The sequence below is a fragment of the Myxocyprinus asiaticus genome, chromosome 6 (genome assembly GCF_019703515.2).
Source record: "Myxocyprinus asiaticus isolate MX2 ecotype Aquarium Trade chromosome 6, UBuf_Myxa_2, whole genome shotgun sequence".
Taxonomy (NCBI): Eukaryota; Metazoa; Chordata; class Actinopteri; order Cypriniformes; family Catostomidae; genus Myxocyprinus; species Myxocyprinus asiaticus.
The window spans coordinates 48,317,559-48,332,758 of NC_059349.1; the positions used below are offsets into that span (position 1 = coordinate 48,317,559).

The following is a 15,200-nucleotide window of genomic DNA, read 5'->3' on the forward strand; positions in this document are numbered from 1 at the left end:
AAAGACACTCAATTAGCTTAACATAAATATATATAAATAAATAAAAATGTCCAACATTCTTTTGAATGTCCATGTACTGAAATAAAATATTTGATGTCATGAGTGTACCTTAATTTACTATTACTATTATTCTGAATGGCCATGGAAAATGAAGCAATGTGATAACAATTTTACCTGGTCGCAAAAAGTAGTCCGTTAATTTACCTGATGAACTTTCACCTTTTGCTGACCCTTTATGCTTTGCAGAGCTAATGTGTGCTTCTAAATCACGTGCACCTTTATTAGCATCTGACACATAAGTGACAGCTTTACATGACATACATTCTGCTTCCCACGGATCTCGACAAGAGGTAAAGAGGACATATGGTTACCCTAACTCTGGACATGGCACCAAATGAATAAGAAACCCACATATCATCCCACATTGTTTTCTCCATCATGTGCACTGTGCGCGTTTGTGATGAGGCAAGTTGCAAGTAAATGCACCCGGGTTCATCAGAATCATAAGTGATCCTGAAACCATACCAGCGTTTTGGGGGGTGCCAGGAACGAATTTTAATCAGATTTGGAATGCAGCAAATGTGCCCAGTATGAAAACCATTTGATACTAGCTGTGTCAAAAACATAGTGTTGTAGAGTTGCAATTACCTAAATAGTTTGCTTCAAACAAGAAGACGCAGTGACTTCTACACATGAGCTCAAGTGAATCAATTAATCGTTTATTTGAACTTTTCTTTTTCATTTACAGACAGTTTTCAAACAGAACAGCTTTTGAAATATCTTTATAAAAAAAAAAAAAAAATAATAAAGAGGATGAAAACATGTTACAAAAATCTGCAAAATATAGGAATGTACTGCTTAAGATATGTTTTACAATTAATTTTACCTTATGGTCACATTACAGAAGTGGACAGAAATCCCGGTAACACATTACAATAAGATTCCACTGGTTAACATTAGTTAATGCTACTTTAAAGTAAAACTTTAAAACAGACTGAGGGTAAGTTATATATGCAGTTTGTAACTTCAGTTAATATTAATGTAGTACATATTATTGCATTTTAGTAAAAAGAAGATTTTAAACAGTAAATATATATATATATATATATATATATATATATATATATATATATATGCACTAAATTTACTACATTAATATTAACTGAAGTTACAAACTGCATATATAACTTACCCTGAGTCTGTTTTAAATTTGTACTTTATAGTAGTATATTAAAAATTGGTATCATCACAGTTTATATCTGAATTCTCTTTACGTTTGGTCTCCTTACAAAACACATCTTCACCTTCCTGCTTTCTCCAGCTTATTTTGCTCTTACTTCCCAGCCCCATGCTCTTTAGCTTTTCACTTATCTGGAAAATATGAATCAGAACATTAGAGTGCTGGTTAACATCAGTCTACCAAACACATGTCATCCAAAGCAGTTTACCAGTCTCCTAAACCTTCAACCTTTGCATTAGCAACCCATATTCCTATTCAAGAGACTACTACCAAATGTATTAATATAACTATTGTTATTTGAAGATTTCTGGAAGAGTGTACGGCCCATTGAACAAAGGTGTCAGGGTTTGTTCCTTGTAGGCAGCAGATACCCTAACCCCGCCCCCACTCCACATATGGAGCCTGCAAGGTACTAACCTGTCACAAGAGTGTTCCCTTTAAAAAAAAAAAAAAAAAATTGGCAGCAAACTACAAACAGTACAGTGCCATCAGATGGTTTCAAGAGACACTTCAACACATAAACCTCATACATATTACACCACTAATACTTTAGGTCTGTTGGTAGACATAAGAGTTTGATGTCTAAAGAGCTGGCTGGCATTGGTAACACTTTTTAATAACTTTCATTAACTTATATATGTTATTAAACTTTCATTCATATATGGCCTTGCACTTTTTAACATCTAAAAATTACTTAATCTGTCTTTATTTTTTTTCCCACATTTTAGAATAATAGTAAAGTCATCACAACTATGGAATAATAGAAATGGAAATATGGGAATTATGTTGTGACTAAAAAAATAAAAAATAAATCAAAACTATGTTATATTTTAGCATCTTCAAAGTGGCCACATTTTGCCTAATTTTTGCAGAAATGTACTCTTGGCATTTTCTCAACCAACTTCTTGAGGTATCACTCTGGGATGCTTTTTAAACTTGTATATGCTGGGCACTTAGTGGCTCCTTTTCTTAATTATTCGGTCCAAGTCATCCATTTAATTTAAAAAAAAAAATTTATTTTTATTTTTTTATAAAATTTTAGTTATGTAATTAAATAAATTAATATGTTGGCACAATTATATTTTTGTCTACAAAACCCATTTCAAACATTTAAGCATATGCCTTCAGATCAAAAGGTTTTTAAGATCATAAGAAACATTTCAGGCAAGTGACCCCAAACTTTTGAATGGTAGTGTATACTGTATATATAAAGATAATTTGTTAAAGTACATTTGAATGCTTACAAACAGCATTAAACTTTCATTAATTATTAATAAATTAGCTCATGCACTTTTTTATGTTTACAAATGTTTTCAGAAACTATTAGTATTTTTCTCCTCTATTATGTGTTATTAATGTCTGTATCAAGCATACAACTAAATTTAACAACCCCCCCTTACACAAACTTTGTTACAGCTCATTGTCCAATGCCCATAAAGGTACAAAATAATTATTTGTAAACCATCAAAAACATTTACAATGGATGAATAGTTTCAACTTTATATTGGGGACAGAAATATTTATATATATATATATATATATATATATATATATATATATATAATAGATTTGTAAATATGTGTAAATAGTAAAAGCATCCATACATACCACAACAAACAAACAGCAAATGTGTGGCCTTTACAAACCTTAGTTACTAACAAGCTGGACATTATTGAATAATTTGTAAACATGAATAGTGTGTAAAGTGGTGAAAAATAATTATAATTTCTGAAAACATTTGTAAATGTAAAAAAGTGCATGAGGTAATTTATGAATAATTTATAAAACATTGAATTAAATTTGTCAGCATTTAAATGTACATTAACAAATTATCTGTTAATCATTATATGATATTTGTTAAAATCGTTTGTATATGTTCAAAAGTGCAAGGCCATAGGAATAAAATTTTGATAACATTTTAAGTATTTTAATTTGCATTACATAATGCTTAACAGATCATTTGCTTATGTTAGTTAAATTCATTTGTAAACATTAACAAGTGCATTCTATCATATTTCTAACTATTTGAATATACATTAACTAATGATCTGTTAAGCATTATTTAAGGTTTGTTATTGATTTATTAATGAAAGTTATTATAAAGTGTTACCAAGACGTTCTTGATTTATTTAAAGGTGCACTCAGTAATATTTTACTCATTAAAAAAGTTGAACTTCTAAAGTATGGAAGCAGTGGCGTGCCAATTGAAAAAGAATGAAGAAATAAATGATCAATCTATTAATTTGAAAATAAAAACATGGATAAATAAACCAATTTATAAATGGACAAATAAATAGACACATTTAAATGTGTTTATTTAATTCACAAAAAATAATTAAAGTTAATAAAATTGTGCATAAATAAATCATATATTTAATTCATGCTTAAAATGTAATTAAAGGTAACAATAAAATAGCACATTTTTAAACACACCTTTTAAATTGAGTTTTAAAAAAGCATTTGGCAATTGTTTTTCTTCTTTCATTTGCCAGTTGCTTTTCTTCATCTATTTGCTAATGGCTTTTATTTTTCATTGTACTTTGGCTTTTCTTTTTCCATTTGCCAATTGCTTTTCTTTATCCATTTGACAATCAAGTTTAAAAATGCCATTGGACAGTTGACACGTGGGAGCATCCAATGAACTTTCAAACTTTCTAGAAGTTTTAAGACACACCCCCTCTTCCATGTCCCACTCGAAGGAGATGTAAGACAGCCTGTCATTGGACAGTTATTTTTAGAGGTTTTGAGCAGTTTGTGCTCTATGAAACCCAAGCAAAATAAGTGGATGCAAAGCGTATCAGAAGTTAATGGTGTCTTTTCACTGCTGCTGTTAAATGCCGAGCGGGGCCCTCCTCGATTGTATGGGATTTGGAGACTTTGGAGCTGTGGCTGCCGGATTTTGAACCTACCTGAAGCAAATGCTTCTCTGTGCTGCCTAATCTTTTTCAGATTACTTTATTGTATAATCGCTCTGTCATATTTGTGAACAAACCCCATATACGGTTCCTTCAGTGTGCTGCGCTGCAACATCCACAACCACTGGGATTCAAATCGATAAAACTTTTTCTGTTTATATAGCTTAATAAAATTATACTGCTGTTCACTTTGACAAACAAAAACTTTTTTTTATTTCAATAAAATGTATATCTTTTTAATGAAATGGCTTTATTTTACACATTTCAAGCCGTAAACGAGCAGGGATAAAACACTTGTTGATTTTTGCTATTTTATTTTCGGAAAAGGTTTAGCTTAAAGCTTTGTCATTTTACATCAAACATCTATGACATGTTAGTTGCCATTACCTTTGTCAATTAAATTTTAAAACAATCGAGTCTGATACAATTAAACTAAATTCATTAAACCCATAACACTAAGACTATGATTGTAAGAGATATGTGATAAAAAGATGCAATAATTTATAAAGCACTTCAATGCCAATGTACAGTTTGTATTTAATGTGTGTAAAGCTACTGTTAGTCAATAAATCTCTTTATGAAGAGGTGCACAAGACAAGATTAAGAAGCAGACATTATTTGCAACATTAAACATTCATGGAAAAGCAGGTTGATGTAAAAAATATATTATTTTTAAATGCTTGACAACTAGTAAAACACAACAGTAGTGTAAGCTTTACCATTATTTCACAAAAGTGTGCTCGTTTGCCTTCTGTGTAACCTCTGCTGGTCTGCCTTTTCCCGAACATACTCATGCAATTATTTTATTAAAAAGGACCTTAACATATTTAAAAGGTGCATTTAAAAATGACTTATTAATGTGCTATTTATAGTTACATTTAATTGCATTTTAAACATGAAATAAATACATGATTTATTAATGCACAATTTTATTGTTAAATATAATTACATTTTTTAATGTGAATTAAATAAACACATTTAAATATGTCTATTTATTTGTCTATTTATAAATTGGTTTATTTATCCGCTTTTAAATTTTTTATTAATTAATTAATAATTTATTTCTTCATTCTTTTTTAATTGGAACTCCGCGGCTTCCATACTAAAGAGATGAATTGTAGGAAATCCTGACCACTCACATTAAAATGAAGACTCCAGTCATATCAGTAACCTTATAAAAGCTGTTTTATTCTACATGAAGAGGGTCCGTACATGGAGGCTGCCATGTTAAAATCACACAACCAGCCGAATACTACATGCTTAATCTCAGTAACCGTCCTGTTATTTCACACTCATTGATTAAAGTAATCATGGCTGACTGTGAATATTAAATTTCTACAATGCCATCTGAAACTGAAAACTATAGATTTTAAATGATGCTGCATCCAAACAGGAAGGTGTCAGTGTAAGTCCAAGATGACACATATACAAAAGTTATTGAGTGCATCTTTAAACTATTTCACCCAATACATGAAACTGATCACAGTATATAAAGGAATATTCTGGGTTCAGTACAGGTTAAGCTAAAAAATAAGCTCAACAAAAACAGCTTTTGTGGCATAATATTTATCTCCACAAAAATAAATCCCTACTTTTCTTTAAAAAAAGCAAAAATCAAGGTTACAGTGAGGCACTTACAATGGAAGTGAATTGAGCCAATTTTTGGAGCATTTAAATGCAGAAATGTGGAGCTTAAATCGTTATGAATGCTCTTATATTAATTATTCTTTCAAAATGTATTATTTGAGCTCTAAAGTTGTTTAAATTGTCATTTTTACTGTAGTTTTAGGGTTTTAGGGTGTATTGACATTACATCGTCATGGCAATGAAGTTGTAAAATTGGCTATAACCTTACACAGAAAAATGTAGTAAGCAATTATATGACACTAAAATCATGGTAACATCTTGTTTATGTCTTGTATCTATACTTTTGAAACAGTGATTATTTTAACATTCATGGATAGGCCCCATTCACTTCCATTGTAAGTGTTTCACTGGAACCTAGATTTTTGCTAAAAGAAAAAGAGGGACAAGTCAAAATAATTTTTTGTGGTAATCAGCATTACAAATGATGTCAACTGAGCTTAACTTGTATCGAACCCAGAATATTCCTTTACGAAAGAGATATACCTTATTCAGAATTGCAGTCTGTGTTGAAGGATCATTCAAATTGCATTTTTCGTCGCTGGACAATTTCAGTCTAACAGTCTGTTTTTTAATGAACCTGTCATCTAAAGAAATACAGAGTAAAAGTCAAATTCCTAAAAAATTCATACATGCATATTTTTCTGTAATGTTCGATTCAAGAATGACCTGCAAAGCTTATGCTTGAATCATATTATTATGTTGATTGAGGGAAACTCACCCCCATAGCAGATGAAAGGGTTCTGTTGGTCACAGCTGTATTGAGCCCATTTCCCAGAATCTGTTGTTAACATGCCAACACAGTCTCCAGATCCTGAACTCTGTGATGGTTGTCCTGCTGTCCAGTATCTGAAATTGAGACTCCACTGGTCAGACCACTGCCAAGAATCCAGAAACAGACCAATCCAGACTGATGATTCTTTACTGATCAGTTGCTGTTCCTCTGGGCTACTGATGCTCGCCAAGTCTGTGTAGTGCTGTCTGCAGTAACTCTGAGCATCTCTCCAAGTCATAGCCATCTTAATAATGATATAACCAGTGCCATCTGCTTAGAAACATTAGATAAGGATCAACCCTAATTAAATTTAAGTGAACTATAAACATTTGTGCGGAATTATTAAATACGCACCATTGTAACACACAAATGGCAGACTAGTGGTGCAATTCTCATCGTACCAACTTCCATTAGAACTTCGTACACACTCTTGATCCCCAGTAGGTTCCCCTGGTTTCCATTTAGTGTACTGGGAAAGTGTGCTGTTCCCCATAGACCAGGCCCAGCGAATCTGTGTCCTCCTGTTAAGTCCAATCCACACTGATCCATTGTATCCAGGTTCCACTATATTTACCAGTCTGCTCACATCATCTGTGGTGTCTACAGTAGCCAGATCAGTGTACCTCGCTCTGCAGTAGGCTTGAGCTTGATTCCAAGTCATGCTCTTGTTTATATATTCATAAGGCCGAGAAAGAGGCTTAGGCCCTGTGAGGAAAGAGAAAATCTGTTTGATAAAACAATATATCCACAGATTTTATTGCTTTATATACAGTAGGCCTACTGTATCAAATATGATGATAAGACTTAGAGCAAGTTTCAACATACTGTATCTTATCTGTTATACTGTGTTAGAAAATATTTGCTTGGTGTCTTGTTTGGTGAGCTGGATGAAATTAAAATGTAAATAAAGATGTTATTTTGCAAATTATAGCACCTCATAGATTCCACACATAGAGCCAAGGGGCTGAATCTAGACAACTGATAATATACACTAGATGATGTATAGAAGTTTTTGATAACCAAGACTTGTATAACTTTGTTAATAAGACAATAGTATTCTGAAATGAAAAAGACCATGCATATGAAAACCTTTTATTCATGTACAGTGATCTGAGTGGCTTTTAAACTCACATCCATGACACATGAAAGGTTGCTGTTGGTCACAACTGTAATGAGCCCATTTTCCAGAATCTGAAGTCACCATTGCAACACAGTCACCAGATCCAGAAGTCTGGGAAGGTTGTCCTGCTGTCCAGTGTCTAAATGTGAGACTCCACTGATCAGACCACTGCCAAAAATCCAGGAACAAGCCAATCCAATATGAAGGAGTATCACCAACAAGTTGATTTTCTTCTGAACTTCTAATGCTTGCAAGGTCAGTGTAGTGCTGTCTGCAGTAGCTCTGAGCATCTCTCCAAGTCATAGCAGTCTCAATAGCAGTATAACCACCGCCTCCTGTGAAGAAACAAAAGTTAAGGGTTAACCCTCACATCTTCAGCTAATCTGCCCTACAAAAAGCATTAACTATGCAAACACTGAAACTGAGAAAAACTGAAGTTGTCCAGACAAATGTGGATTACAAAATAGTCTCACTCTGAATATAGAACCCCATTTTGGTCATAACTAAATTTTGACTAAATGTGTATTTACTGCATTTTTTGCTGCCTTAGTAGGGCAGTATGGCCTAATTTCTTAATTCTTATGATCACAGGGTAGAAAATGGTCCTGAAAATCTAAATTATTAATTTTTTGTGTGGCAAAAAACTTTATATGTTGACTTGAGGGAAAACTATAAAATGATAATGAAAGGTATGATATGACACCTTTTCACTGATTATGACAGATGATAGTCCTTTGATAATTAATTTCCAATGGAAAGTTGACAGGAGCTGCATGGAGTTCTGATTTTCATTATTTCAGATCCAACTTAGTATACTAATTTAGTATGAAGCTTTATAGATCGATGTGTATGCAGGTAAATTGAAAAAAGATCTACAGTAGATCATGTGGCCATCTGTCCAGAAGTATTCCAATGAAAACTATGAACACTAATTGGGAATTAACAACTATTTTCTGCAGAAGCGACCAACCTAGTGTGGCAGGGTGAGCAAGAGACAGACACAGTGGGTGTGGCATCAAGCCTCGGAGAGGCATTTATTGGAAACAATAATAAACGTAAAAATGTCCAAAAGGGGTAATAAAGTGTCCAAGGGGGAATAGTGTTCATAATAAAAGGGGGAATCTGGCATCCTCGCGGTGAACGGGGCTCCATGAAAGGGGCGGGGTAGTGGTCATAAGGAAAGCCCAGGCACGGGCTGGGTCAGTCGGCCGCTCATGCTCCCCTACAAAGTCCATGGCGCATGGGGCGGCGGCGTCACTGGCGGCCTGTCTTCCCAGGCCTGCGGCAAGTGTGAGGGGAAGGAGACCCAGCATCTAGCCCGTCGGCAGCAACGTGAGCAGTTCACCCCCAGCGACTCATTACGGTGTCCGGGGGTCCGAAGAATGGGTCCAGCAGTGCGTCCACTTGTCCGATCCCTCCCAGCTCTGGTTCTGGGCGTGCGAGGATGCCAGTGTGTGCACACATGGAGATTTGAAGCCGGCTCCCAGAGAAGAGGTGTGCACTGCGTTTTAAAGACAGTGGTGATGAAGCATTATCCCCATCAGGTGTGCTTCATTCACCTCTAACCAAACGAGGCTCATTAATTATGCACCTCTTCTCGCTCTCCCACCCAACTTCCGTCGTGAGCCTGGCTGAAGGGTGGCCCTAAGAGTCGGGACAATGATGACGAGCCAGAGGGGCAGATCATTCCACCACATCTCTCCGCCCCCTCCCCCCAAGCGTCACCCCGTCGGCACCTCCTCCCATGCTCACATCCAATCATAGAATTCAGAGCCAGAGGTGCACACTCTTTAGCCACCCACACGGGAATGCTGCTTCCTCAACCAGGCCCTATGGTTGGAGTGGACGTAAGGAGGGATACTCCTCTGGGCCAACTCCTCCTCTAACTCACACCCAGGTGGGAACAGAGAAAAAAACACAAATTAATATGACAGCCTCAGCCAGCTACAGGGTAAATGCTTATTAAGTGCCACTTACCCTTTGCTGCAGCTGGGAGGCCGTCCTCGTGTTCTCTCTGTCCCACTCCAGGCTTTCCATCGAACCGGTGAATGAGAGGAAGAGTGATGTAACTGTTGGTGCCCAACTGTGCCATCTTTTCCCACAAAAGTGCCCTCATTCTCCACCACTGTGGCAGGGTGAGCAAGAGACAGACACAGTGGGTGTGGCATCAAGCCTTGGAGAGGCATTTATTGGAAACAATAATAAACGTAAAAATGTCTAACAGCGGTAATAAAGTGTCTAAGGGGGAATAGTGTTCATAATAAAAGGGGGAATCTGGCATCCTCGCGGTGAACGGGGCTCCGTGAAAGGGGCGGGGTAGTGTTCATAGGGAAAGCCCAGGCACGGGCTGGATCAGTCAGCCGCTGACGCTCCCCTGCAAAGTCCACGGCGCGTGGGGCGGCGGCGTCACTGGCGGCCTGTCTTCCCAGGCCCGCGGCAAGCGTGAGGGGAAGGCTGCCCGGCATCTAGCCCGTCAGCGACAACATGAGCAGTTCACCCCCGGCGACTCATTATGGGGTCCGGAAGCGCGTCCACTCGTCTGATCCCTCCCAGCTCTGGTCCTGGCCGTGTGAGGATGCCAGTGTGTGCACACATGGAGATTTGAAGCCGGCTCCCTGAGAAGAGGTTTTACCATTGTGTCCTTGAGCAAGGCACTTAACTCCAGGTTGCTCCGGGGGTATTGTCCCTGTAATAAGTACACTGTAAGTCGCTTTGGATAAAAGTGTCTGCCAAATGCATAAATGTAAATGTAATGTAATGTAAGAGGTGCGCACTGCGTTTTAAAGAGCACTGCGTCCCCATCAGGCGAGCTTCATTCACCACTGACCAAACGAGGCTCATTAATTATGCACTTCTTCTCGCTCTCCCACCCAACTCCCATCATGAGCCTCGCTGAAGGGCGGCCCTAAGAGGCGGGGTGACGATGACAAGCCAGAGGGGCGGCTCATTCCGCCACACTTGTCTCAAAGAATCATGTTACCCTAACAACATTTTTGCAAAATTTGTTTAAAGTGCCTTGTTCTACATATTGCTGCAGTTTTTGTGTGTGTGTGAAATAAACACTGGAGGTGCAACAACAACAAGTTTAATTTACTTTTACTTAAAGCACAAAAAACACAATAGATTAACACTTCATAAAAACCTTTTTTCGCTTTGTTCTCCGAACAATACTATCTTATGACAATACTTTCTTATCTCAAGCACCGGTGGAGAGGGAAGGAAATGTCAGCCAAGGCTTGTGTTTTCAGTCAGAGTCCCAGGTCGGGGGGCTCGTTCTGTTGACTGCATGGTGATTAACTGCTCCCTTTCATTGTGTACACTCGAGGAGGGCCGCACTCGGCATTAAAACAGCAGTGGAGACAAGAGACCATTAACTTCTGATACGCTTCGCAAAAAGACTTATTAATGTGCTATTTTATTGTTACATTTAATTGCATTTTAAAAATGGATTAAATACATGATTTATTTAATGAAAATTTTATTGTTAAATATAATTACATTTTTAAACGTCAATTAAATAAACACATTTAAATGTGTCTATTTATTTGTCAGTTTTTTTTTTTATCCACGTTTTTATTTTCAAATTAATAGATTGATCATTTATTTTTTCATAATTTTTTAATCGGCACTCTGTGGCTTCGATATATCGAAACTGTAGACAGTGAAAAGGCGCCATAAGAGTAAAGGAGTTTGAGGACTTACTTTTGTAACAGAGAAGTGGTAGAGTACTTGTGCATGGATGAACCCACCACCATGCACTGACAGTTGTTCCACATGTACCTTCATCATTTGTAAAGACTTTTGCCCAGTTAGTGTACTCAGACAGTGTGCTGTCCCCCATCGACCAAGCCCAGTGTTCCTTTGTATTTCTCTTCAGTCCAATCCACACTGAACCACGGTGCCCAGGATTCACTCTATTAACCAGCCTGCTCACATCGTTCATGGTGTCAACAGTGGCCAGATCAGTGTACCTCGCTCTGCAGTAACTCTGAGCTTCTGGCCACGACATTCTTTCATTTACATAGTAGTACTGTCGAGAAAGAGGCTTGGGTCCTTTGACACAGCGAAAAAGAAAAAAAACAAAACACTGAAAGGATATTTAAAGACAGCGAGCACCCATTATTTGACTTGTTAAAGGATATTTTTATCTTATCAAACTTTCCTCATGCTTGCGAATAGAAGTTTGCCTGAGTAGTTCTGTGTCAGTATCGTTTGGCATATTGATAAACAAAAGTTCTGTCATTATCAATTTACTCTTCAAAAACTAAAATGTTTTGTTTAAATCACACTTTGGCAGACAGACAGACAGACAGAATCTGCAGAATTTTTCCAGATTTTCTGTGCTAATTTTGAGAGGAAATATGTGGGATTCTGCGGAATTGATTTAAACATAGTAAATTGTGTCAAACTGATATGAGCATGCACCACTCTTATTAGCTGAAACCATCATAAAATTAGCCAAAATATTTAATAAACAATGCTGCAAGGGGTGGGGAATGTATAGAACTTTTGTGAATGACAAATGCAATTTTGTGGAAATATGCAGAGCTTTTTGTGGAGTCCTGCAAGCACAGATTCCTTCTGGGCCTGCTTATAATCAACATTTGATCTAAATAAAGACAATGATTTATTTTGTCTTACAAGTTAATTCAGGACCTGAAGTCATGCAAGTCACAATTAGACACAGGAACTCAATAAACCTCCTCTCCATTAAAATGAAGAAAATATTTAAATTTCATAAAATTAAATGAATAAGAAACCTAAATTTATAAGATTAATTTATTTTAAAAATATTATTTCCCTCTGTATATGATACAATGTTCATCAGTGTCCAAAAATGTACAATGAAATCACGTGGAGCAGAAACAAGAACCATTTTATATGATCTGATTTGTTTAGGAAACTCACCTCCATGACAGATGAAAGGACGTTGTAGATCACAGTTGTCAGGAACCCATCTCCCAGAATCAGTTGTCAACATGCCAACACAGTCACCAGAACCTGAACTCTGGGATGGTTGTCCTGCTGCCCAGTATCTAAAGAAAAGGCTCCATTGGTCAGACCATTCCCAAGAATCCAGGAACAGACCAATCCAGACCCATGGCCCATCCCCAACAATACTATAAAGCTGGTTTTGTTCCTCAGAGCTGCGGATGGTGGCCAGATCAGTGTAATACTGTCTGCAGTAGCTCTGCGCTTCTGTCCAGTTTTTCCAAGCTTTTATCATGTTGTAGCCAGTGCTTTCTATCAACAGTTGAACAAAAAGAATCAGTCCACAGCTTTTCTTTCTCAGCTAAACTAAATATTCAAACAGATCAACAACCGAATACTCACCATTGTAGCACACAAAGTATAGCCGCTTTGAGCATGGGTAATTGAACCAAAATCCAAAGGCAAAATAGACACATTCTCCTTCACCATCAGGCTTCCCTGGATTCCAGCTGCTGTTCTGTGTAGCATTATCTCCATCTGACCAACCCCAGCGACTCTGTGTCCCCCTCTTCAGTCCAATCCACACTGATCCACTGTAACCAGCATCCACTGTTTTTACCAGCCTGCTCACATCATTCATGCTGTCTACAGTAGCCAGATCAGTGAACCTCGATCTGCAGTAACTCTGAGCATCATTCCAGGACATTCTCTCATTTATATAGTGATACTGTCGTGAAAGACCAGAACTGCTCCACAAGAACCCTGTTAATATGAACTTACTCAAATATATGCACATGCAGACATTCATGCAAACAAATTACAAATTATGATACAAACCTGACAGCAGAACAAGAACAACCAACCTCTGGTCCATGGTTGCTCACACAGCTCCTCTCTGCCCATTCATCATCACTGCATGCTGTTGTACCCAATAAAGCATATGAGCATATGATATGAGGAACAGGAAGATGACCAAACAAATAATCTCCTGATATTTTCAGAATCACAGTCAGGAGTGTGATGTATTATAACATTACAAATGTACAGTGACCTGAGAAGTGAACTCCAAATTTCATAATTAAACATTAGACCACTTACCAAACGATTCAGTAATTATTTGTATTAATCATGCTTTCTTCTTAAATCTTTCCTTATCTTTTCAACACAGAACTTGCAGAAAGGTCTGCTAAATTTGAATGCCATTGATTCATGAAGTTCTACACATTACATGCCAATTGCATATTTTGTTATTAGATTTCTTCTATAATTTGAAAATGCTTTCAGCAACCATTAAACATTTTTACTCTCAGCACACTTTCATATTGCACTGGAAGCCTAATCTGAAAAAAGTGCACATTCTGTGTAAAAAATTATGTATGCCACAAATTATTTCACATTTGCTTGTAACTGAAAAGTGAACCACTGGCATCCTGCCATGATATGGGGTCTGATTAACCTGGTCTCATGTCAAGTCGCAATAATTTTGCGAGATGGTAAAATCGTACAAGTGGGCTTGAACAATCATGTACAACTTTTACTCCCATAGAGAAAATAAAACAAAAAATTATATTATGATTTTTCCTAAATTTAATTTATAATCTAAATCTAACCATAAAGTCTAACCCCTTACCCAAACCCAAAACCATGGTCTTAAAAAAGAAAATAAATTTTGTGTACCACAGAAGAGAGTAAAAGTTTGGATTTGGAAAAAAAAAGGAGTAAAGTGTATTACGGAGTAATATGCATTGATAAATATGAAAAGAGCAACCAAATTTGTTCATGGACGATTCCTTTCTTAAAATAAAGTTTTGGAAAGGAGGCAAGCAATTATTATAATTTTTTTAATCATTTTGAAATTCTGTTTGTTGATTGGTTTGTCGCCATGGGGATACAAGTCGTGTGATATCTTACAATTTCGCCATTTCGTACGAATTATTACCAGTTGTCACGAGACCATGTTGGGTCTGACACAAATTGCACTTCTATTAACATTTAAATATCAGAATACACCATACCATTCTATTCTCTGAAAGTCAAAATCTAAAATGTTAACATGAAGAAATGATTTACTTGTACACCTTGTAGAATTAAACACTTGCAGTTACGAAGGATTAACACTATAGAAACATATCATGGTAAAGAAATACTTGATACATTTTTTTAGCATTAAGCATGTTGCGCATAAGCATTAATTCACATTTCTATTATGATGACAAAAATTTGTCATTTTCAAGTGATTCACACGAAACTTGTCAAAAAATGTCCTGTTCATATTTAACCCCAAATAAATTCAAATTTACATTTGGATAAAGAAAGTGAAATCTACATTTAGGACCATTAAGATATTTTTACATTTGGCATGCTTTTATCCAAAGTGACATACTTATTACAGGGACAGTCCCCTCAGAGCAACCTGCAGTTATGTTCCTGCTCAAGGAAACAGTGATGGTGGATGTGGAGATTGAACCAGCAACCTTCTGCTTACCGTTTTCTGCTTTAGCCCACTATGCCACCACCACTCCATCTTTGCATTGTGACATATTTTTTTCAGGACATTTAAGTACATTTTATCCC

The 15,200-nt window shown here is 36.6% G+C and overlaps 1 protein-coding gene across 5 annotated transcripts in view; it reads right to left on the minus strand.

The window, feature by feature from the left end:
* Positions 1-1,197: 1,197 nt before the first annotated feature.
* LOC127442065 (macrophage mannose receptor 1-like) overlaps positions 1,198-15,200 on the minus strand; it is an 88,200-nt gene continuing 74,197 nt past the window's right edge. For 2 of the 5 annotated variants that reach the window (XM_051699779.1, XM_051699776.1), the window contains 5 exons: positions 7,706-8,029; positions 6,929-7,279; positions 6,521-6,844; positions 6,286-6,386; positions 1,198-1,371 (listed from right to left, as the gene is read on the minus strand). In XM_051699779.1, the coding sequence (XP_051555739.1) occupies positions 1,231-1,371; positions 6,286-6,386; positions 6,521-6,844; positions 6,929-7,279; positions 7,706-8,029 (1,241 nt within the window). In that variant the 3' untranslated portion in view covers positions 1,198-1,230. Of the gene's footprint in view, positions 1,372-6,285; positions 6,387-6,520; positions 6,845-6,928; positions 7,280-7,705; positions 8,030-11,396; positions 11,748-12,602; positions 12,939-13,028; positions 13,524-15,200 lie in introns of those variants that run through there. The other 3 variants (XM_051699778.1, XM_051699775.1, XM_051699777.1) reach the window with 3 other exon arrangements.